Source organism: Rhopilema esculentum, chromosome 7, assembly GCF_057945365.1.
Source record: "Rhopilema esculentum isolate cy_ngs chromosome 7, ASM5794536v1, whole genome shotgun sequence".
Taxonomy (NCBI): Eukaryota; Metazoa; Cnidaria; class Scyphozoa; order Rhizostomeae; family Rhizostomatidae; genus Rhopilema; species Rhopilema esculentum.
The window spans coordinates 10452030-10477666 of NC_142821.1; the positions used below are offsets into that span (position 1 = coordinate 10452030).

The 25637-nt window shown below is 35.3% G+C and overlaps 2 protein-coding genes across 4 annotated transcripts; one reads left to right on the forward strand and one right to left on the reverse strand.

The window, feature by feature from the left end:
- Positions 1–54: 54 nt before the first annotated feature.
- On the reverse strand, positions 55–9513 carry LOC135683115 (ubiquitin recognition factor in ER-associated degradation protein 1). Its single transcript, XM_065198283.2, has 12 exons — positions 9390–9513; positions 7899–8010; positions 6628–6660; positions 5475–5596; positions 4785–4915; positions 4545–4617; positions 3878–3946; positions 3113–3184; positions 2623–2670; positions 1781–1872; positions 838–916; positions 55–213 (listed from the first exon to the last, which is right to left on the reverse strand). The coding sequence occupies exons 1-12, from the start codon at positions 9390–9392 to the stop codon at positions 142–144; spliced, it is 906 nt and encodes a 301-aa protein (XP_065054355.1). The 5' UTR covers positions 9393–9513; the 3' UTR covers positions 55–141.
- A 5119-nt stretch (positions 9514–14632) lies between these two features.
- On the forward strand, positions 14633–25442 carry LOC135683333 (eukaryotic translation initiation factor 4H). Of its 3 annotated transcripts, none has more exons than XM_065198562.2 (8): positions 14633–14788; positions 16028–16214; positions 17287–17335; positions 19487–19551; positions 20408–20513; positions 22832–22897; positions 23374–23559; positions 24801–25442. In XM_065198562.2, the coding sequence occupies exons 1-8, from the start codon at positions 14715–14717 to the stop codon at positions 25040–25042; spliced, it is 975 nt and encodes a 324-aa protein (XP_065054634.1). In that variant the 5' UTR covers positions 14633–14714; the 3' UTR covers positions 25043–25442. The 3 variants fall into 3 exon arrangements, with proteins under 3 accessions (XP_065054634.1, XP_065054635.1, XP_065054636.1); XM_065198563.2 differs by having other exon boundaries at positions 24804–25442; XM_065198564.2 differs by having other exon boundaries at positions 24822–25442.
- The last annotated feature ends 195 nt before the right edge of the window (positions 25443–25637 follow it).

Genomic DNA, 25637 nt, shown 5'->3' on the forward strand with positions numbered 1-25637 from the left:
TTGTTAACTGCACCCCAGCACTGAGCAGATGACAAAAACAAAACAGGGGCAATGTATAATATATGTGAATGCTTATATAAACAAGATTTACAGCTTATAATTCTAAATTGAAATAAGTTAGATAGCCTACACGAATATGCTTCAGAATTTTTTCTGCCTCAGCGTTTTTCCATCCCCACTGAACGGCTTTGTCTCTTGACTTTGTGCTTCATTCTGAAATTGTAACATTATATCAGGCAAAGTTAGAATAAAGAAAAAGAATGTCGGAAGTTGGAAAATTTGTACTTTCAGAAGAATATCAAGGGTTGCGCACTTATTCTATAATGTCAAAGGCGGGTTGTTTGCAAAATATTTATCGGTCTATCTTGCGTATGACATCAGGAAGGGAACTCTGGAAGTTAAAGGCTCTTGGGCAACCGGCATGCCTTGCGACATAGCATCGTTCTGCATGAAAATACAAAACACAATTGATTTCTCAAGACAGCTTCCGCTAAGCATGCCGGTTGCGGAAGAGACTTTAATAATTCCATATCTTGAGAGACCAAGCATGTAACGATGTTCAACATAGGAAGAGCAACGGCAGAGTAATCGAGTTTTAGATTCTCTAGTTTCTGATTCTCTGATTGCAGATTCTCGAGCTTCTGATCTTTTATCTTGGATTCTTGAGTTTTGGATTCTCCATTGTCTGATTCTCTAGTTTCAGATCCTTGTGTCTATGATTCTCTAGATTTGGATTCTCTAGTTTCCTTTTCTAGAGTATCGGATTCATGAGTTGCAGAATCTAATTACAAAGTAATTGACAAAATTGTTTGATACCTGATTTCTTTTAGCACATACCTGTTTATCATTTTCTGCATGCAAACGGTTTCTAACAAAAATGATCTTCTTTTTGTTCCACTTCAAGTCAGGAACACCCCTAAAAGTAGGAATAAATATTTGGAGGCGCTGCCTTACAGACCGAATCGGATTTTCAAATTTTGGCATTAAAAAAACCTAGAAAAAGAGCAATTGGATTTTACTTGAAAAAACTTAATTTGCTTGATTCTATTACACGAAAAGACAGAATTGTGACAAGCGTAAATCATGATTTAACAAACACCAAAAGGAGCGCAGCCTGGTCTGCAATATTGAGGGGCCTCATTGAAAAAGACCTCGAATAGCAACATTGAAATGCAGGATTGGGAAAGAATTAACTTGGCTTTTAATAATCCTTTAATAATCAAACTTCCTTTCATATCGACAAACTTTAAAGGGCAGCGAAACAGCCCAGCGAAGTTCCTTCTACACTCTCTCGCCTCCGCAGCTTAAGATTTAATCTAGATGGATTAATTCACTAATTTTTCTATCATTTATGCATCGACTCTGGGCCTATAATAACCCATATAGACCATACAGTTGTTGTTTTGTATCAGGCTGGATACTTGAAAGAAATGTCGACAGTTTCTCTGGCAAGTGCTTCATAGTATAATTATTGGTGAATATTAAATAAACTGGAGAACTGCAAATGAATTAGGGTGCTTTGTCAGGCTTATTTGACATCGAATTCGAGTTCGCTTCAAAAGGGACAATTTTCATTTCAAATGCGACACAGGCAAAGCACACCTTTTGGTTCGAGATCCCTTGCTATTTAAGGGGTACATTCAAAGGGCATGAGGTTTTTTCCAAAGAACTTAGGAATGAGGTCATGGGAAGTGTGGATCCAGACCTCAACTGACCATAAACGAAACCGATCCAATATGTAAGTAAAAGAAAGGCACAGAGAAACGAGTATGGAACCCACTTTTTTATTTCAGTTGGTGTAGCTTCATCTGTCTGTTGTTGACATTTCTTGATGCCTTTTCCGTCAGGACGTAAGCCAGCTCCAGGAAATTTCTAAAAGTAAGGGAAACAGTTAACATTATTTGTGGTACTCTCAGGTCAAGAATAAAAGGGTAGGTTGTAATAATCGGGGGTCCTGATAAAATTCAATAAACGGTTTGGTATTGATAAACGGCGGGGAGGGTGCGGTCAACCTTCAAAATACCGAGTACGCCCTAAATAGTATTGTTTAAATAAATCGAAAGGATGTTTTCTTCGATGAAATGGGGAATTGAAATAAGGAGCGAGGGTATTTCATCAAAAATCCCGTAAAACCCTAAACTGAGGGGGGTGTTTTTTCCGGCCGCAGAGTACTGGGCATCGGATAACTTTAGATCCAAAAGAATCTGAATTTTAGTTTCGTCATTTAACAAAAGATGTACGAAGAAAGATACTGATCTTGAAATTGGCTGTTGCTTACGAATGCTGATTATTTATGCTAATTTGAGATTTTATCAACTCTTTAAACTCTACACTATTACAGGGAGATTCACGATACATTCAAGATTTGTTCAACGCGGAACAAGCAATACAAATTACAAATATGCGCGACAATTCTGCTATAGAGGGGCTTTTCTCGAATGGGTTTTGGACAAATTGTTACTTTTTCTCACTTTTTCAACTCGCTGTATTGAATTTAAATTATCGTGAAAGCGTCAAAATTTTCCTTCCACGCCACCTAACATCTATTGCCTTTAGTTCAAAGGCGTTTCAAATATCTATCTATAGAACAAGAAGTGCGCAATTTTTTAAAGTAATACTCACAACTTTGGGTGTTTTTATTAGCTCAGCTGGTATACTTGGCATTGCGTTCTGCAATAGATAAAAGCTATTTAAACATAACATACAATGGAATTAACGTGGTTTGTTTGTGGCTACAGATTTAACATCAATCTAAGGAAGGAAAGAAAGGAAATTAGCCGTATTGAATATTCTAGAGAGATATTTAATAGAAGGATGAATCTGCAAGCTACGTCAGTGGCCTCGTTATTTTGGGGATATATTGAAATGTATTTATTTTTATTTCACAAACAACTCAAAAAGAATTCTTATGAATTTAATCTTGATTCCGTCTTTTCACACATACAGGTGTTTCGATGGAACATATTGATACTTAAAGAACAGTTTTGAATAAGGAACTAGGTGTCCGGTCGTTTAGTTTTTACCCGAAAAATTTTACCTCATTTTTGTTTTACCTCATACTTTTCGGCCGAAAAAGATGGTCTCTTGATATTCGAAAAATCATGAAAGATACCTCTTGAGAATCCTTTCTACCGTTATCTGATCGGCTTGGCTCAACATATCCCACGGGAGCTGCAAACTCGACCTGAGAAACAAATAAAATCGTCTGGTGGAGTATTTCAGTTCGTTTATGGGGTACTCACATTCTTACTATTATTTATTCAATAACAGCTAAAAATAAAAAATGCGTTTCAAACTTTTGATATAGGATGATGCATTATTGCAATGCTTTGCTAATTGAGTCTACGGTTTCAAGAAAGGTTTGTAACGTAACCTTTGGCGGGCACGTGGCTCAAAGGAAAACCAATCGACTAAAAGTGTTCGTAATCAGTCCTCAATTAAGCATAACGATCTTGGCAGAGTGTTTCTCGCTTACAGTTTTCAGGGCAATCCCAGTCTCATTTTGTGATTTCAGTCACTTTTTCAAATGTAAGGCCATTTTAAAATGCTAATAACATTACATGTCGACAAAAAGGGAGAGGGTTTCAAGGACCGAAAGCGTTTTTTAATCTCTTGCAGTAATCTGCTTCATGTAGCACTTTTACAACATTAGAAAAAAAAATTAATAACAGAAACTAGATTGAAATTAGTTTTAAATAATATCTCATGCTTTTATGAGAGTAATAATACTGAATCCATGTTGTGTCATTGCCAAGTAAAAGATATAAAAAAATAACACTTTTAGTTTGCAATAACTATAAACTCACTGCATAGTTAATCATTTAATGTAATTATCACTTTCACATGTATAAAATTACTTTTACACTAACAACCCTACCTGCATGTCACACTCTATGATTGAAATCGCTTGAGCTGGTTTCGTTTCCATAACAAGAATTTCGTATACCTAGGGTTAGTAACAAAGGAAAAGTTTGTAACTGATTATTTTTTCACAATATCTAATTGAATTTTACATCCTAATACATTTCAAAACATGTTTCAGCTTATTGATTAAAAACATTGGAAGAAACAATCAGCTAATGACAAATTTTACTAAATAAAGGATTCGAAGTTTGCTAGTATGTATAAAAAGAAGTTTACTAGCAAACTAACTGCAAAAACAGGCAACTAGCTGGAAACCAATGCTATTAAGATTGGTTTTCACTGGTCTGTTGCACAGTGTCCAACCCAATGCCTCATAGACTGTTGCTTATGCTATTTGATGTTCATGCTACTTTAAAAAAGACAGTGCTTCTCAAGTTTTCATTTCCAATGTCATCATCAACCAACTGCTTCAAAAACAATTACATTTGGAACTCAGAGCAGTTGCTTTGAATTCTCCTTTTCTAAACAATGGTGATAAATATATTGTCAATGACCAAAGCCTCAACAAAGATAGCATAAATTAATCTTCTTGCTTTTACTTAATACAAGATTAGAAACAGAAACAAATTCCAAATGCCAACCATGTTTAAAATGTAATAGAAAATAGAATAAACTCTTACCCGATCATTATATGTAAAAGCAATCATGTCACCAGTTGTCAAGCAGGCAAAAGACCTCAGTGCATTCTCCAGACTTGATACTTGTTAAGTAAAATTTATACTTATTCACAATTTTCGATCTTTATTGGTTAAAACGTTATGATATTAATTATTTTGTTTTATCAACTCTACACAATATGTCAATTTTAATATGAAACAAGAAAGAAGAGACAGAAATAACTTTTCTTAAGAAAAGGATACACTGCCTTAGGGTTTGTGATATCAAGAAATTCTACAGATTGTGGCTGAAACTTAGAATATGTAGCAACAGGAAGAGATGCACTCTGGACCTGCACCAAATCACCTTCCTCCAGCAACAAATTCCTCATCATCTGCCAACATAAAATACAGATCACAAAACAGAAAGTATTATAATTATGCAATTTTACATCAAAGAGATCATATTCACATTGCAAAAAGATACATAATGGCAATAAATCTCATCAATATTGAATATTGTATAGGATTCTAATCATATTTCACAGGCTACTATTCCTGTGACCTGGATGGATTAGGTCTGTTTTCTGAATGGAATGGATAGGTGTTTTATTAAAATCAATCAATTTAGATTTACACAAGGGAGAATCCATTAGTCACAACGAAATTGGATAAATTTGGGAAGTTATTAGCACTGCTCAGGTGTTGTCTGGTCTCTCACAAACAGGTAATTTTGGTCTAAAAAGATTCATGAAACTATAAGCCTACACATATAAGGCTACCAGAATCACTTTAAGATTTCTCTTTATTTACCCTTCTTTCATTTAAAAAGGAAATCTTGGCCCTTATATTGGTGTTCAATCATGCATGCATACTAACTTTCCTGGAATATTACATTTCTTAGCATTATTCAACAATTTTACTTTTATATGCTTCTGAAATCTAAAACCTTACCCAGTATGGAATGTATACTTTGCCTTCATCTGCAACAAACTCTAAAACACCACAGTGTGTGGCTCGCTCTTTTCTAGAGTTTGATAATTTGAACAGCATGGGATAAACAATATTTAGCCTTGCTAGAATTCAAAACAGAAAAATTCATCTTCACAAAAACATGCTCCACGACTACATGTGACACCGATGCAAATATTTTTTCTGTCATATTATCATTATTGCCAATATTACCTTTTGTCATCATTAACTCTCTAGTATTCAATTCAAATATTATTACGCCAGAAAATTTTTGACCAATTTACAGTGGCGGCTCGTGACTTTCACAGTTGGGAGGGCAGACCATCAATATTGCGATAATCCATAGAAAGGTTGAGTTTGCAAATTATTCAATGTATTTATGGTTTGATGTTGATCGTCATGGAGCGCAGAAGAAGAAGCATATATAGATGTGGTTGTTGTTTAGCGATGATGTCCTTTTATGGAAAAAATATTTCTTGCCCCGAATTCCTCCAAATAAGCCAATCACAGGCCCCGTTTTGCAATGCTCAAGGTCGAAAATTAGCTTGTGCGCATGTCAGCTAGGGGCAAAAAAAACTTTGCCCGTAAAATGACATCATCGCTCAAGGCACTAGCGGGCCAGAAGCGAAGCTAAGGACAAGACGGGATAGCAAGGAGCTTTATCTAGAAGAGATACAAACTTATATAATTAACCACAGTAAGACTATCTTCAAAATTAAATATGAATATCATAGATTTCCTTTGAATCTTTTTGAGGGGGCATTGCCCCAGATGCCCATTAGCAAGAGCTGCCACTGTCAATTTACAAATATATACTTCATAGACACATTACTCAAAATAACATACATTTATCAAGTATGTCCAGAGTAGTTCAGTAGCTCTTTCAAAAAAGAAATTTTACTTAAACATAAAAGTACTTGATGTCCTAGGGTGATCTCATTTAACATCTCAAGCATGTTTTTAATCAAACCACATGATATCATATATTCCAATCAATATGATAAATAAGTTCAAAATTTATTCAAAATTCTCAAATTTGAGCATCCCATTAACTACAAACATGCTATTTATCAATAAAAAACATTTAAAGGATCAAACTAAAATAAAAACAAACAGCTACAAGGTTTTTACTTACTAAGTAAATCCAGGGCAGATGGTGGCATTATAACTAAAAGAGAGAACATTTTCAAGATGTAGAACAAAAATAAAAGTTTAAATACGACAAAAACTTTTCCAAACAATTATGTTATTGAAAAGATCTTATTTGATCACATAAGATCTTATTAAAACAATACTACTTATCACACTTGCAATTACTATTAGTTCGTAAGATGCTACACAAAAACTTAAGATAAATATTAGATTACATACTATTGTTTCATAAATTATGGGCTATTTCTAATTTCATACAAAGTTGCAGGATGATAACACACGGCTCCAAACTTTTGGATCTGAATTTTGCAACCCTAACAACTGAGCTGTCCTTGCATCTTTAATAGTTATGTACTAACACATAAATACTTAGTTGCATAGAACAGGACAGTGTTATATTGCAAAACCATATTTCATGCTTAAATTTGTTTATTAGACTGCTGTTGTGATGAAAGATATATTAGTAATTGATTTTAAGATACCTTATTAGAGGAAAATAACCAGGTATATTAATTAATGCAAAATGAGAAATTAAATGTTAATTAAAACCCTGTTAGTTTCATAACAGGGTAAATTTCTCATTTGTTATTAAATGTTTAGAGTTGAAAAAAACATCAGTTTATTTCATCCCACTTTATTTTTTATGCAACTTTACAAAATTACTGAAAATAGAAAGATTTTATGGCTATATATCTTAAATATATTATTATACCTGAAAATGGGGAAAACAGAAAGCTTCCAAAATGTAAGGACAAGAAAGTGCTCTTTTCGCAAGTTCTATTAAGAACACCTTTCCTAGTTTTAAGTTCAAGGTACAAAAGTGACTTTTTATAACATTTAAATGTTCTCATTATTAACTTGTTCCCCTGAAATTCCACATCTTTGTCATCATCTTCATATTGCTTAATAATCCCCAGTACTTTTCGAGTCATCAAAATACTCCCTGGTCAGGGAGTCCTCTACATCTTTTATTTTACGCCTAACATTGACAATTATTTAGGCTCAACCCATGTGGCTGCTGCCTTAATTGGAATAATCCACCTTGACTTGAAGCTTTTTTGTCTTTTTTTGTTTTTTTCTGTATTGAATTTGGAAGTGTTTCAGTTAAAAATAATTTTGCCGATATTGAAAATTTTTGATTGCATTTATGCGTTACCACGTTATTTGGTATACCACGTTATTTTAATGCAATAAGTCACATATAAAAGAATCTAACGAAAAATAATACAATGTATAGGCAACAAATTTGAATACTTTTCCCTCCTCTTTCAACATCATCTCTTTCTCGTAAAATTGACACGGAAAAGCATCTGTATTGAGTATTGAAACTCCGGGGCATATTGTCAAACACATTTCCAAATCCAAACTGCAAAGAAACAACATAGCAATAAATCATGACTTGCTAAACAGGTGGTTGATTTACAATGATTGATCAACTCGCAATTCTAAATGAAAGTAAATAAGACCAGATTAGAAAACATTAATGATTTTGGCTCAAGTAGCAGCACACTTTCAGCTGTAGCCTGAGAGTGAAGGCATTCAGACTGTGAGTAGAAACACGATATATGAATATATATAAAGTATAAGTTATATAAATATATATAAATATATGACTATAGTATAAGTTTATTTTGTGAAAAAGTGCTCAATACATTTGCACATAGAGCGTGATATATGAACATCTCCTTAGGTGTGAGTTATTCACGGAACAGACTGTAGAAATGAAACTTGTGGTCTGATTTTCTTCAACTCCAAAATATAACTATAGTATATAATACATGACTTTAATGATATTGTGGGTCAGGTGCCAGCACAAGAATTCCCATGTAGCTGCAAGCATGATATAAGATCTTATTCCCAGCTTTCCAGCCTGGGAATAAGATCATACTTGTAGGTACACATTCCAATTAACAAATTGAAAATTTTTAGATATTTCAGATAGAGATTTTTAGATATGTGATGTGATATTAAGAGATATATCAGTTCCAAGTTTAGATCTTTAAACTAATGTAGCTTTGTCAGAAAAATATGGTGTGGATTAAAGATTTTCCATTGTATTTCTATTGTTTATTGATGTATAGCTGATGTGAGCTTTACATGCCACCCTTGTCTTTAAATTTGCATAAAACTGGCTTGTGAGTGCAAGTTTTCTCATCTGGGAATCAGCCAGCCTAATTCAGCATAATCTTTTGAGCAGGCAAGAAATAGGTCCAGAAATTTTTCTGACTGTCCAAGAAAAGGATGGAATCAGAAATCTTGTGTAGGACCAAGTACTGAATTAGATTTACAAAAAACGCCTAACTTTTCTGAACAATATTTGCATACCCATTTGTAGTCATTTTATTCAAAACAGGGTCATATTCAATAAGTGCATGCTTAAAAATGGGAGAAAACCCTTGCACGACCAAAATCTCGGCGAAGATTGCCGATTTTTCCAAAGCTAAGCTAGGGGCATACTCAACACTAACAAGGTCCTTAGTTGCTTTTGTTAAATACAATGAAAAATATATCAGTCAGGTGAACTTAAATCGATTATCACTAGTACGTGCACGAAAAATGCTGCGAAAAAACTCTTCGGTACATAAGAAACATCAGATGCAACCGTTGAGTGACCAGCTAACAGTAAAATTGTGGCAGAATTTTCATGCTGTGAATCTTGAAAATTATACATATACATGTTGCAACCTTATACATATACATGCATACAGGATACAGAAATTAAATGTATGGCAAAGCTTATGTTACCATTTTTTGTACGTTGTGAAGCTAAAATTCAGTAAATTTCGGCTACTTTCTGGTTCCGCTGACAATTTTATATTTTTATCAAAGGATAGGCCGAATTGCCTCGTATTAGAATAATGGAAACGAGACAATCAAAATTGCCCGCGCGAGTGAAGGGCTTATAGTCTGCCCCGCGTATAAGTAGCATATGGAAGCTTTAGTTCATAATGTCAGCACTTTTTCAGCAGATTTTATCACTTTTCTGCTGCCATGTCAACTGTCAATCAATTTTATTGTCAATCAATCGGCTTTGTCGAGGAGGTCGTTAACCGCCACCTCTTTGTGCGGAAGGGAATTATCTTCGGAGCGTTGCTCTGCCAAGACTCTGTTAAAGGCCTTCGGTTTTTTTTGCACGAAAATGGTGCTGCATCACAGCTCGGTTCTCCGCAATGGATGGAAGTTTTGATTCGAAGTTTTGGGAATCAAAACCAGTCGAATGCCACACCTTTCTCCCAAAAACTCGACACCGTACGAGCAAAAGTTATGATTGTCGTGATTATCGCCTGTACATCGCTGTACGAATCATCTATCGCAATCTATTTTAGCTGTACCCGTTCTATCACGTGTCCATTTTCATACGTCTTTGCTTCACGAAAACGAAAAATAAATGTCAAACCCTAGAAAAACTTCATGATTTTCAAAAGGGCGTTGGACTTAAATCAAAGGCAAACTGAACACCAAAAATTCTTGATAAAAAGAATAGTTTAGCATCAACTAGAGCAGCTGTTTTTATAAAATTGTGAAAACCCAAGATGGTGTCTTCTTCGAATATCCTGACCTAAATTTTCAAAACAATCATTATCAAGGAACTAATTGTTTGCGGGCTGTACTAGCAGGAGCTATTTCTAGTCTAAAAATTTTAGGACCGTAGGACCGAAGACCGAAGTGAAAGAAAATGTTTTACATTAAGTTGGCTTCTACTAGAATGGCTAAAAATAAAGCTCCCAGATAAAAATTTACCAAAATACTATACCACTCAGAATAGACAATTTGAAGTTTTTCACAAGATATTGAAGAAAGGAAAGGAGAGGTCATGCCAAAACTCGGACATGTAGGAGATTTCATCATTCTCTGAATACGCAAGCTCCAATGTTTGCTCTTTAGATTGAGCAGTGGCGGATCCAGACTACCGCCACTACCGCTCGAGTGGTAGTCAGATTATTCAAAAACTTATAACAACAAGGATCATTTTCATGTTTATCCTACTACTTTAAAAACCATAGTTAAAAATTGAAAATATTTGATCGCGCTGCAAACCAAGCATTCCTTCCTAGAAACATGCCTGAAATTGCCACTTTTTAATCCTTATCGCTATGGGCCGAGTCACATGCTTTCAAATAAAAGTATAGTATGGGTGGGTGATGAAATCATGGCTTGCTAGCTAGGGGGTTGAGTCGGTGAAGAGCGGATTCGAGCTGAACTGAACGGTAGTCAGCCTGCCTAGACCAATCAAATCATCAGAAATCACAGCCAACCTGGGGGGATGCATACAAGTTTTATTGACAACCAATGAGCAACCGAGTTGACTACCGCTCAGATGTACTGTAGCCTGTGTTCCAGACCCCTAACTTGAAAGGGATGCCTACATATTCTGCAAGTAGGCAAACTGTAACTTCAAAGCCGATGTGACCCATTATTTTGTACAATACATAAATATTGGTAGGAAAATATTTTATAAGAATATTAATACTCAAATATGCTAAAATTTAAGAAGGCACCAGGACTAAAAATCAGGCCCACAAAGTTCGCCAAAAGTATGATTCTTTGTTTAACAAAAGTTGCTCTCAATAATTGCAAATTTTATCTGGCTTTTTAAACTTATTATTTCAAACAGGTTTGATTTTCATAAGTAATTGTGCGACTAAATGCGAGTTTTAGGGGACAATTCAAAATTCTGCCAAATGTATCTTTTTTTCTTATTCTATGGTGTTCCTCGGCAAAATGCCGTAAATATTTTTAGAATATCCATCCTCAGAATATTGAATAAGATTATTTGTTGCTTCTGAAGGTTGTTGTGAGGTACCCTGGGTACCAGACTCACTATATATAATGTAGTTGTGAGGATACTTGAAATTTTACTAAAGCACGGCTTATGTCTTGAAAATGGTCTACATAAGAAATTACAGTAAATGATAATCATTTTAGAAAACAGGGTGGGACCAGGAAATAGGTGTGGTCTAAAGGGTGTGGTCGATCCTCTATCTCATTTCGGCGGTAGTCAGATTTTTGGCTGGATCCGCCACTCAGAGCTGATTTGATTTATACCTTTTCATGTTTTCATTCTGTTGTCCGAAGCATCATTAACCATTTATAATGCCTCTCAGATTCGAAAAGAGGAATGAATTATAAGAAAATACCTGGGATTTTTTTAATGAAAATCAAGTCCTTGACTTTGACGGGGTTAATAAAAGACCATGATGTTATTGTTATAAGAAATTTATGTCACAATTGCAACATAACTTGGTTTATTGTCTTGCTTAAAAATAAATGGTTTTTGCAAAGAATCATTTCTTGTTTCTGTACTTGCTTTGGGGCACTCCACGAACATTTGAACAAAATATTCAGCATTGATTGACTTTGCACACAACGCCAGGTTGCAGACAGGGCCGTCGCTAAGCACTTTCACTTAGGGGGGTGCCAGTCACCAATTTGCCGACAAAATAGGGCGTGGCTTAAGATATTTCAATGTGGGGGTGTGGCATTTTGACGCAATTAACGCATCAGCTTACAGTGGCTTCCAGTACCTCCAGGATCAACGTTCAGAGTTTTTCAATAAACTTTGACCCTTCACTAAACCCCAAACTTTAGGTAGAAATTTGGTCGCCCTGGAAATTGGACATAAGATTCTTGACTCCGGCTGCCGAAAAGCAGTAATTTGAAGTTTTGGCGGACATTTGCCCCTCCGTGACACCCATAGAGCTATCTTTTCCTGTTTTGAATTGTTGAGGGCTTTTGGGCAATACTTTTAAGTTCACAACCTTATCTTATCCCAACTGTTCGCTAAAGCTATTGCTTTGGGAACTTTGAAAGCAAAACCCGACAAAACCCTACTTTTAGAAAATTTGCTGGTTGCAGATGCCATTAGGCCCAACCAAGTAGACTTGCTGCAACCAAACTTACTTGCAGTTTTAGCAAACAGATGAAACGCAAGACCCAATTTTTTATTGCTTCTCGTTCTCTTCCTGGTCGCTTTTGTGTTTTCGGCATCCGCCAAAATAGCCAGATTTATTCAATCAATGTTAGAATGCTAGTTTTGGAGCCGCCATTTTGTTATTCATCGTCCTAATACATTTGTCACGGAAGTGTACAATACGAAACCTGATGGGGACAAGTCTTCGTTTATTTAAGGAGGAGGACAATAGCCTAATTTTTAAATCATTGAATGTCACTGGGGCTGGAGGGGCAATTACCCCCTTTGTCAGCATGCTATAAAGGCTCTGTCAAATTTCAAAATAAAACTATCCTTTGTTGCCAAACTTTTACATGGATGCAATAACACATCTTTGTAGCTAAAGTGTTCATATAACAATTTAACCTTTGATTTATCGCTTGGATCAATTTGTTACAAATAATTCAACCAAATTTTTCATATCTGTGATCATCCATTATTCCCGCGGTTCTCTCATTCTAGCAATGATTCAAGAAAAAAGTCACCTCGAGCACTTTTTAAGTAAGATTGAAGCATCGTTGAAAATTTTCACAAAATGCATATATTTAATTTAGTGGGTATTAACTAGTGTGCCGAGGTTCTGTGTTCCAAAGGATTGTCAGGACACAGTGTTGAATTATCGAATTTTCATTAAAGAATTTTAAAGAAAATTAATGAGCAATTATTCACCATAATTTTGTCACATCAAATGTCTGTTCTGTCAGAGTGAACACTGAGTATAAACATATTAAGTGACAATGTTGTCATTATCAGGCCTCGGAGACTCATTTTGTTCAGCTGGGTTGTGCTGTTAGATTTTTCAAGGCAATTATGCCAGAATTTTTCCACATTGCGAAGTCTAGAATCTACTGCACAATATTACAAGAAACATTTTTTAAACTTGTGACCCCCACCTTAGGCCTTTGATATATGAATGCTGGTTCTGCTTTCATCAAAAACTAATGATAACAAACATCATACCATTGGAATCATTTTATCGAAATTTCTGTAATTTAGTGAAATGGACAATTTTTAGGACAGAATTTTTCCAGAATAAGCATAAGGACGGTTTTTACATTCTTGGCATTATTCTTATACTATATTCAGCGATTTAAAAGTGAATTTTGATAAAAAATTTCATCAACTTAAATGTGGATATTGAATGCGAGTATTGACAAATTGATCAATTGATACGTGGATCAAGAAATAAAGGCGAGTTGTTTTATGAAACATCAAATTTTTTTACAGGTTGTCAACATAAAATCTTAAACCATTTACTGTTGATAAATGTGAATCTAAAACATTGTTGCATTTCTGCTGGGTCATAAAATTAAAAACCTCCGATAAAGGGGGACCTGGGGGAGCATGGCGTGAATTAGTTTGCACTTGTTTGCAAGGGTATTGGTTCCGACACAGGTTGAAAATTTAACATCTGTAACAATAGATTTTGAAAAAAGGTCTATTGTTTTGCAAAAAGTCGTCACCGGCCTCCCTTCGTCGGAGGCCCTGAAGGGAAATTTGCCCGTGGAACAATCCAGTTGCCCTTTTTTGTGCAATTCTATCTATCTGGCTAAAAAGTGCATCTTCCAGGGAACTCGAAGTATCAAAATACGAAAGTTTTCCAGAGGCTTGAGCGGACATTGGTACAACAAAAGTTAACACTGGATACCTTTTAACTGCTCTTTTCAAAGATTGCACTATAGGGTATTCTGTCAGAGCCAAGGCTTAGTTCGTTGATTATTCCACTGCCAAAAATTTCCTGTGTATGAGATTGCAATTGTCAGGGGCGTACCTACCGGGGGTGTGGGGTGGTATACCCCCCCCCCCACTTTTGGAAAGTTGATCGGTAAATTTTACGGATGGCCGGTAAATGTTATGGATTGTTGGTAGATGCGTATCTTGACTATATATTGTATATTGGTGTGTATACATTGACTAGCAAGAATTCAAATCGTCAACACACCCCTACTCCAAATCGTCAAGGTACGCCCCTGGCTTCCAGCTGTATCAAATTGCATCTAAAGGTTGATTGCATTTATTTGGCAAGTTAACTGGACCAATAATTATGGCATTGCCGCTGTGAAGGAGGGAGGGTCCTCTGCGGTGTTCCTTTCACATGTTCTTTCGCCTCAAAATGCAAAATGGCTGCTCCCGATGGTGAATGGGGACAGGATGGATCGTTCTATGACAACTTTAGCACAAGCAGTGGACCGAGGTACCACAATTCAATGCTCTAAAAACACTTTTCTTCTATTTAAGAGCCATAGCTAGTTGTTTAATTCGTATACATTGTCTTTTTATCGTGTTTCTTATCGGCGGGACACGGGAAGCAATCTTGCCACTTCAGTCCTAAGAGTTTGTCATCGACACTGAGAAATTAACACTCATTATTTTTCTGAGTGGTAAATAGTTAATATCTTAATTCTTTAAAGCATATCTCTCATTTCAAGTGTACAAAGTCACAATAGCTCAAGTTCATCGTCGATGTTTTTTTCAACATCCTTGGGCTACCTGTTTTTCTTACCTAAGATTTTCACCCAAAGAATGATAGAAAACGACAATTTTCCCTAATTTTTTTCACAAGACTAGCGACTTCACTTTTACCTGAATTTTGTGGACATTTCATTATAAGCCTTTCTGGTGCAAATGCAGACAGCACCTATCAAATTTCGGAAAGATTTATAATTGTTTTTGTTCTTGTGCACGTCTTTTTCGGGTGCCGGTGGCAGTTGCTTTACAGGAAACAACCAGTGAGATAAATCTCTATTTGGTTTTGTCAACGTTTTTCTAGTAGCGAAAAAGTGTGCTGTATTGGCAGATTCACTCGATTTACGATAAGGAAATTGATGCTTTGTGGCACTACATATATAATTGAAATGTACGAAAAGGCGTTTTTAGAAGAGTGGAGCTATATACTTCCATGAGCAATGAACCTCAAAAGTGCACGCACCACCTAACTGATGAAGTAGAGTTTGAGTTAACAGACATTCTAAAATGGTAATAGATTAAATAAAACAGGAATCAATATATCAATTTATAACAAATATAGATTTATAACAAATATTTTGGCACTTCTGTACTTGGTTGTGAGTTGGTTTTTTTAGACAAAGATTTTATACTTTATGGCATTTGAAATAAATGTCACCTAGATTATGTTGAATGTTAAATCGGCTATGATGTCAGTTGAGATAGTTAAAATGAATAAAGAATTGTAATAGATGCTAAAGAAATGGGGTGTTTGATGAAAGTTGGTACCCTTGAGTTTGAAAGTGGCATGAAAGGAAGAAAGACACATTTGATTGGTCCTTTGGTTATGTTATATGCATTTCATGTACATTTCATGAGTTGAGTGCCATTACTTTTACTTTTCAAGGCATGTAATTATGAGCACACCAGCCAGGGGCAGATTCAGGGTGTCGCATAGATGTTTGATCTTTTTTGTTTTGATTTTAAGTGATTTTGGTGGATCATATGGTGGTGGTAGAAGGTCTAACAGAAATGGCGGAGGTGGATTCAAGCAAAGAGGAGGTGGTCAGGCTGATTCTAGACTTCCAACCGAGGCACCATTTACAGCATATGTAGGAAATCTTCCTTTTAACTGTGTACAGGGAGATGTTGATGACATTTTCCGAGATCTCAAGGTAACAACAATTGTTGTCAACTATTGAATTATAATATTTCATATATATATACATGTGTATGTGAAGGTTGATTAGTTTGTGCACTGAGGACAGACCAAGCCACAGAAATTATGACAGTTGGGTGATAAGTCATGTTATGTGGTGTCACTCCTGTAGTTGCTTGACCACTGAGGTGCTGGAATCATTGCACAATTGTTTCTCACGCTACACTTTTGTTGATAAATTCAGTCACAGAATTAGAATAACCAAAAAGGTCGCTCAAGGTGGTCCCTTTGTTAATTTTGAAGCTTAGAATCTCTGGCCCCCAGCAATAGAATACATGTTAAAACTTGTTTCCAACTTGAGATTATGCTTGTCTTGTCAATGGAGGTGGTGCACCATGCACCATAAGAAAGATGAGAGGCCAAGCAACCTATTTTTCTTGTCAATTTTCCAAAAAAAATTTCAAAAATAGTTTGAAGATCAAAGAATACAATTCTGGTTGCTGACTGCTAGGTAGAAATGATCTGTTAATTTATTCAAGAAACTCCATCCAATGGGTCTATTACAGCTCAGCATTGGGAAGCCTTAAAACTTCCTAAGTACTTCCGATCTTATAGATGCCTCACTCTGTTTTGGTAGTTTCTGTTTTGGAAGACAACATTATTCTAGCAAATGTAGCAAGCAGCTTAATATTTTCCAATGCACAGTAAACTTTTATAAATCGTGCCTGCATGCTAATTCTCGATTTCATACTAAGAATAAGCATTTAAAATAATTCATGCGAAAGGCTTCACTCATAAACTTAAGGCTTCACTCAAAAATGCTGAGTGACTCTTCCGATTATCACTCTGTCATCAAAATTTGCAGGACAATACCTTCACTTGCAGGTCCAATATTCCTGTGATACAACTCAGAGCCTGAAATTGTAGCAATGACAGCACTTTATTCTAGAGGACAACCATGAGTGGGTTGTGAATTAATTCAAAGAGAAAACTTCAGTCCCCGCCTTAAGATTTCTTCAGGAGATGAGGTTCTTCATAATATGTTATTTAACCTCTTATTTTCCTATAATATGAACTATCCATTGTAGGTGCGAAGTGTAAGACTGGTGAGAGACAAGGAAACAGACAAATTCAAAGGTATTTAGATATATTTTTTAAATAGTTGTTTTTATTTCTTATAAAATCAAAAGATTGCTTTCAAGTATATTTCTGATGATAGAGATTCCACAGGAAACTTGCTTTTGCTTCTAAAAGAGCAGAAATTGGCATTGGGACTCAGGGCTTGCCCGGAAAGGCGCTCGATCGAGCGCGCGCGCCTAGAGCGCACCCAAAAAAAGCCTTGGAGAGCGATTTATAGAGCCCCTCAAAACGTAAAAACAATATTAACACGGAGCAAAATAAATTTTTGGAATTTGTTGAATCAACTTGATCAAGCATAAACAATCTTCCCAACAGACCGCAATATTATGATTTGCGTAAGATTACCCCTTGAGAAAAAATTCAGCAATTTCAACGTTGGGTTTTCAATATCATTTTTTTCTAATAACCCTCTAATAACCATCAAGGACACAGGCCATCAAGCGTATTCTCCGGCAGATTTATTTGATTTTCGAGCAAGCGCTAATCTTCTATTGAGGTATATATTATTTTCAGTTTTTTTAATAACTTAAAAGCGCCTGTGCAAATCAGCGATCACGTTTCCGTCCAAATTATCGCATTGCTTTTCATTTTTAATTTGCTTTTGCGAGTAGTAGATGTTCTAGCGTTTCTTATAGAATGGATAACATGAAAAAAGGAAACAAAGTTAAATGTTCGATTTAAAGCCATGCGTTTTGATGAAGCAATATGTGAAGCTGAACATAACAGTAGTGATACTGACACTGATAAAAGCTCATCGAATGATGGCAACTTACATATCTAGAAAAATCTGAACAATTTTGCGACTTTGTTTTATTATATTTCTATATTTATATTAACATAGTGTTTGTTGCATATTTTGTTATTTCATATTATGGTGCTTTGTGGTATCACCGTTGAATTTCATATTTAACATTCTTCCGAAGCTTTCAATTTGAAGCTCTCGATCTCCTAAAGCTCTCGAAGGATGCTCTCAAGGAAATTTACTTAGAGGTGCGAAATAGAGCGCCTAGAGTTTCTAAGGGGCTCTTTTTATGGAGCACCTTCATTTTACTAAGAGCAAGGCCTGTTGGGACTCAAAGAATGTTGCTTACCTATATGAGAATGACTGGCAGGTTGGTATGATTTATGTCCTCAATGAAAATTTCAGGGGGAATTTCAAATAAACTTCATGCACCAAACTGGACCCAATCAGAGCTTAACACGACCAAGCAGATAAGACCTGTGTGTTAAATTTACACATGCTTTGCAAAGTTTATTCATCCAAAATAATCACAGGTCAAACTTACAGCATCAGCTACAGTGACCATAAAGCAGTATCTTGACTTTTCTATGACTAGGAATCATTTTGAACTATTCTTTGCTGTCATTGAAAATTAAATAATGATTGATTCTATGTTTTTAGTAGCTCTTTGTATTTCATGAGGTATTACCTTAAATGAAAATTTGTTTTTGCTCATGATTCTTTTGATATTATACCCATTTTGTAAGGTAATATTAACTCAAAATGCTTCAATTGCAATTGTAATCTAAGACATTTTCTGAATGTCTAAAGAATACACTTTCAGAATCATGCAAGCTTTTTATTTTTTGGTTCCAGCTACAGGGCTTTTTCAATATTCATATACACTGGTTGGGAATATTTTCAAAACAACCACCCTTCCTTTGGTAAACTGGGTCAGGCATATTTGGCTCAAATGGGTCACTTTTGAAACAGCTACAAAATGGAAGCCATTAGTGATAAAAAGCTGAAATTTTTCATGTAGTTTTTTCTCCAAAGTGGCTCTTTGTGCCAAAATAGTTAGGAAATTCTATGACCATGGGTTACATGAGTCTGATGATTTGACGTGGAATGATCCATATTAAAGAAATCAAGGTTGCCAGCAAGAAATTGATATATGTTCCAAACATTTCCCATTTTATCACAGAGATTAAAAGTGACTGGAATCTCAATTTGTAGCCTGATCTTTATCATGATCACGTTGACCATCCCATATTTTTAGATCTTATATATATTGCTATTCTTTGTGTTGTTGATAAAGTAACAAGCATGGAAAAGATATATTGATTAATTATTTTCTTGTTAGCAATTATTTGCAAAGATCTTACTGGAAAAAACTTGACTAATTTTGTTTTCATTGTTTTTGATAGGTTTCTGTTATGTGGAGTTTGAAGATGTTGATTCACTGAAAGCAGCTCTTGAATATGATGGAGCTGTGAGTGCCATTCGTATCCATGATAATTCTCTATTTCCTTCCTCTCAAAAATTCATGCTAATAAATGAGCTGCAAAAAATATTTTTCTTTCTGGGAACCTGGGAAACAGGACAAAAACTTTTCTGTGGGTGAAATTATTGTGTATCAGTAGTACACACCAAAAATTTATAAACAAGGGCTTTTAATTTATTGGGTCTAGAGAAAATTTCCAATAAAATATCATGATTTGGTTGTTTATTGCATCTTTTGTGTCTTTGGCAAAAATTGACTGTGGGAAAAAAGGAAAAATTAGTTTGTGAACCAAATGGCAATATGTTTATTGACTGGCAGAAAACATCTTCATTGATGGTGCTCTCCACCTGGTGTTTGGGAAAGGTAATAGATGCCAGCTTTAGGGAGGATAAATAATTTTACCTGTTTATACTTATTGCTTCCAAGTTATACAATTTTTTGTGATATTTGACAAATGAGTAATAGTTTTTATAAAGATTTCAAAAATGCGAAACTTTTTTATTTGATGCAACCTACAACCTGTGGACATTAAGCACACATTTGCAAAAACTTTTGATCTATTGTGAAAAAGTCAAGAAAAAATGTTTGCTTATGCAAAATATTTTCTGCCAAGCCAAAAATATTTCTGGGAATCTAATCCCCAAATTCCGATACTTTTTGCAGCTCTGCGGTAATGGTATGCTGAACCAAAGACCTGGAAGTATACCAGGAAGTTTTGAAAATTGATGACAAGGTTTCCCTTCAAAGCAATGTTTCCCTTCAATGTTTCGCTGTTGTTGATGAGGTGTTGGTACCTGCCTCATTTAAAGCTATTTATTTATTTGAATGATTTAAATTTTTATAGGAATTTGTTAATCGAAACTTGAGGGTTGACATAGCAGAAGGTCGCAAAGACAAAGCTGGAAGAGGTCGTGGGAGAGGAGCTGGTGGAAATATGGGGGGTCGTTCAGGTTTGTCTTTTTGTACACTAGCATGTTGGTTAACTATCTAATCATTAAAGAGTATGTCCGATTTAAAGCAGAATAATATTGCCACCCCTCCCCCTTTTTGCGATTGTTTGCTTTTGTGTTATCTGCCCCCCCCCCTCCTTCTCAGCCTGCTTACTCTATGGATACTCTCGAATGATTCTGCTTTAAATTGTTTTGTAGAATGTCACAGCTGAACTATGATAATAGGAACCCCTATTCGTCGAACTCTGATTCAAATACAAAATTTCATTCCTGTTCATGGAACTAGCACACTGTTGTCTTTCAACCAAATATATTGTGAAAACTGCAGATATTCAAGATAAACAGAAAACAAATATTGTACACAATGAAAGCAATTTTGTCAAATACAAAATTTATCAAGGGGTTTACCATACAAGGGTGGAATAATTGGTACTAAGTTTATACTTTAAAGTCTTCATTTAATACTTAACGCTGATATAAATGTGCTTCTATGACAATTTTTTCGTTTGTTGTTGAGTATGTTCTGAGCCCAAAGAGGGTAGTGTAGCATTGATACTTCTGGTTTTGTTCGAAAATTATTATAATAATAATGATAATAATAACAATAACTTTATTTCAGTGTCAAATTGATTTAGCATTTCTGCTAATTGGGGACACTATTTACATACAATTTATTAAAAAACGTAATCTATAAAAAGTAAAATGTTAAGGTGAAAATTTCAAGAAAAGTTACAGATCCTACAATGTTCATTGCATGATTGTCTTTAAGTAAGGCCTCAAGGTCCTTTTGTCTAATACAGTTGCAGAAATTATCAATACTTGAACTGGTCCTTTCTTTTTTATTTAATTTAGTCCATACAAGAGGTTCTAGGTACCTCAACGATCCATACTTAACAGTTTTTATATCTAGGAATTGTAAAGTCTGCATTTCTCAGATGATATCTTTTGTTGGGTATTTCAAATAAATTATGAATGTACTTTGGACACATATTTTGTTTTACTTTGAACATCATGATGGCAATATTTTGTAATCTTGATTATTGAGCGTTTGTGGCTTTGCATGTCTTAATGGCCCTTCATATGAGCTACTTTTGCTCTCTCTTGAACTTTTTCAAGCTTACGCTTATCTGATGCTTTACAAAAGTGCCAGACAATATCACAGTTTTGTACAAAATCAACTTTGTTTCAGTGGGTATCAGATTACGGACTCTAAATATTACTCCAACTCTCTGGCTTGCCTTTGTACACACGTTCTTTATATGTTCAGTGAAGTTCAATTTGTCATCAATGGTAACCCCTAATAACTTCATTGAACTGGTTTGTTCAATGTCTACTTCATTAAATTTCACCCAAATTTATTTATCGTTTGCTTTGTTTTCCTTGATAACCATTGCTTGATATTTATCTTTATTGGCAGTTAGGAAGTTGTCCTGATACCATTTCGATGCATTTTCTATATCATTATTCAGTTCTCTTTCCACGTTTTGAAAGGATTGTCCAGATACAAAAAGCTTATGATCATCTGCATACATTACATTTTTTTATTTTATTTGTCATGTCATTTTGGAATATGTTCCATAGCAATGGACCAAATGACGAGCCTTGTGGGCAACCTCTTTTTGATTCTATCCAGCCACTTCTGATGTTTCCTATCTTTACACGATTTTGTCTCATCTCAAAGTAGGATCTTATCAGCATTAGTGCATTTTCAGAGAAATCATAGTTTCAAGTTTCTTCAGGAGTAAAGGTGGATGCATCGAATCAAATGCTTTGCTCATATCAGTAGAAAGTATGCCCACAATTTCTTTCTTATCAAGAGCTGCCTTCCAATTTTCAATTAGCATAATTAATGTTGTTTCTGTGCTGTTACCTTTCCTGTAGGCTGTCAGATAACAACTAAAATCTCCTTAAATTCTTTTGCTTGTTATCAGTTGCTCAAAAATCTTATCTATTGTAGATAGTGTTGTTATTGGCCTATAATTTTTCTTTTTTTTTCTTTTATCTTTTTATACTTTTTATCTTTTTTGAATGCTGGTGTCCATTCACCCTTTTTCCAGTCATTTGGCCATTCACATGTGCTTATGCAAAAGTTGTACAAGTTTGTTGTCTATATAACAAAACTTGAGCAGAAACACTTGTACATTTTCTTGTTTTTTTTAGTCAAGCTTATTATTAAGTATTGTGTCTCAGATTGTCAACAAAAACAACCTTGTGCTTCACATCTTTTTGCCTGATTCTGCCATACTTTTGTCTCACAGCCGACTGCAGAACACCCGTGCAACATTATTCTAGTTGATAACAAAGTGTTCTCTTTGCAGGGGGTTTCAGCAGAGGCTTCGAAAGTAGAACACCTGACCAAGGCTTCGCCGGGAGGCAGGAACAAAGTAAGGCTTCGATCCTAGAACGGCTCCCTTCTCTATGTGCACAGTTTTGAAAAAATGGAAGAAACAGCACTTGATACGTTTTCAACTCGCCTGGGCGGGCCGGCTCACTATCGTGTTACCTTCTTGTAATTACATTATTCCCGAATCGTGTTTTTCAATAACTTGGTTTTATGTTGCCTTTGCAGCCAATTTTTGTTATATTGATAAATACAATAGTCTTTTGCCTACGAATGATTATTACTAATAATATTATTGGTGTTTCTTTCTCGCTCTTTCAGATATTTCTCTTAGTTTGCTATTTTTAACATATTTTTGTAAACTCGTAAATAGTTTTCAAATCTCTTTCTATTTTGTTGTATCCTCATTGCTAGCCATGTTTTCCAATGGTCTTTGATTGAATTTCTTAGTTTTCCTTCTTTTTGCCTCCTGTTACTTAGCAATTTGAAATTTAAATGCTATTTCCCTGCAATCCACAGGGTTTGCAGGTAGAGGAGGTGGCGACAGAGGCTTTGGCGGTGGCGACAGAGGCTTTGGTGGTGGCGACAGAGGCTTTGGCGGTGGCGACAGAGGCTTTGGCAGGGATCAACGAACGGGTGGACGCTCCGGTGGTGATTTTGAGCGGAGAGAGAAGAAGTACGAAGAATTCAAAGCACCCGAGCCAGGTAGAAATATGAAATTTGCATTTGAGCCTAGCAGGTACTGTTTTATTGAGGGCGGAGGTAGTCAACTTGCAAGAGTAATTTTAAGCGGGCACCGGTTTTCGCAGCCTTCAAAATGTTACCCCCGTTTGGTGTCCCCCAAATTCTTGGCTTTTATTGAGGCTCTTTTTTGGAAAAGACACCAATCATTATTTCTTGCATAAAAAACCTTGCCTGAAAATTTGTAGTTAGATATTAAACTGGGATGCTAATTGTAAAGTTTCATACAGAGTCGTCTAAAATTTGTGCCATTTTTGAATGACGAAATTTATGATGACGAAGTCCAAAAAATTTTAAAAAACATGGATGGTTCTTGAAATTTAGTCTCTTTTAGCTGTAGTATGTAGCTTGTTAAAAATTGCCGAAATTCACATTGAAAACAAGAATGGAGAAAGTTCAATCAAATGGAATAGAGAATCACATCCTTTTTTTAAAGTTTCTGAATTTTAACTGATAAGGTTACAAAACTTGCACATATGCTCTTTCCTGTTCTTACAAGCGATGTCTTTTATGAGACTAGGGGTGTATCAGATTTTTTTCCCCGGACCAAGATTTTGTAGATAAAGTGCCAATGTCGGCCCGGAAAATTTGGTCGGAATCTTTGTTTCGAAATGAGAACTAGAAAATATGCTATTATCAAGTTATATAGGTGTGTTACATCATTCAATACTTGGCTAGTTGGATATTGGTCACGACATTCAGTAGCTGTTTGTCGATGGTTTGAGGATATTTCGCACAGTGTTTTTTTGACTAGACTTAAATTAAGTGCGAGCAAATGATCTAGCCACAAATTTTCATATTGCTATTGTTTTAATATTGATTTGATGACGATTTCAGAAATATATATTAATCACAGTTGTGATTAAAGGCAAGCCATTAAAAGTTTTTTGGTTCAAGGTGTTTGTTTTTCAAACGCTTGACCATTAAGGAATCAATGTCAAAATAATGAAGTATGGAATTTATGGATAAGCTAACTGCATGCATTTCCATTAACATTCGCAAATCAGAAATTAAATCAAAACAGAGCTCCAATCATAACCTATCATTTCACAGTTTTCTATTTTTGATTAACTTCGTGGTCTACCCATCTTGCACGTTAATTACAAAAGTCCTTAAAAGTCATTGATAATCTTTTGCTTTAGGCCTTCTATGAAGAAAATATCAAAAAAAACTTTTTGAATTAAAACTGTTCTCGTATTATTTAGAAGAATTGTTATTTACAACAGCCGATACAAGTGGACGACCAAGGTTGAAGCTTTTACCACGTACTGTTAAGGATCCGGTAAATGCATTGGCGGATTCTGTCCAGCAAAGTAGCATTTTTGGTGGTGCGAGACCTCGTGACGAGAAACTTTACGAAGACCAGCTGTATTCCGAGAAAATGAAAGAGAAACTCGGCGAGCATGAAGAAGATGCTGATGATGATGACAAGGAAGAAAAGGAGTAGCAAATGCCATCGCGATATCAAACCTTTTAGGGCTGTCTTTGACTGTATTTTCTAGAAAATTATTCTTGTTCAGAGCATTAAAAGCTAAGGTAGCTAGAGGCTTTGCACTTTCAGCTGCTTTTAAGAATTTGCCAAATAACACGGCCCTTGCGGTATCGATTTTAACTGATATTGAAACCGATACAATTTTGTTTCTAACTTAAATTCAATTTGACGCTTATAATGAAAATTTTGAGTTTGGATTCCATATAGACAAAATTTTTGGCTTCGGTTTTCCGAATGGAAATTTCGATAAAGATGTTATCGCATCTGTTGATTTCATTTAGAATTTTAGGTTATTTGAAGTTGTAGCGGTCTATAAAGAGTCAGTTATGTTTAAAACATAAGTTGTAAATGGCAATGTTGTTTTTCTTGTTTTCTTTACTATCATTAACTTTTGCCTCACTGTTGTTTAGATTTATTCGTGCTATCAAAAAAGGATCTTCAGAATAGAGTTCTTAAATGATGACGTCATAAAAATTTATTTTTGGAATTTTTTACTTTGGAGCCTATAGCCTGAAAGAGCATCTTGAAATACATCTAAATGTGCAAAATC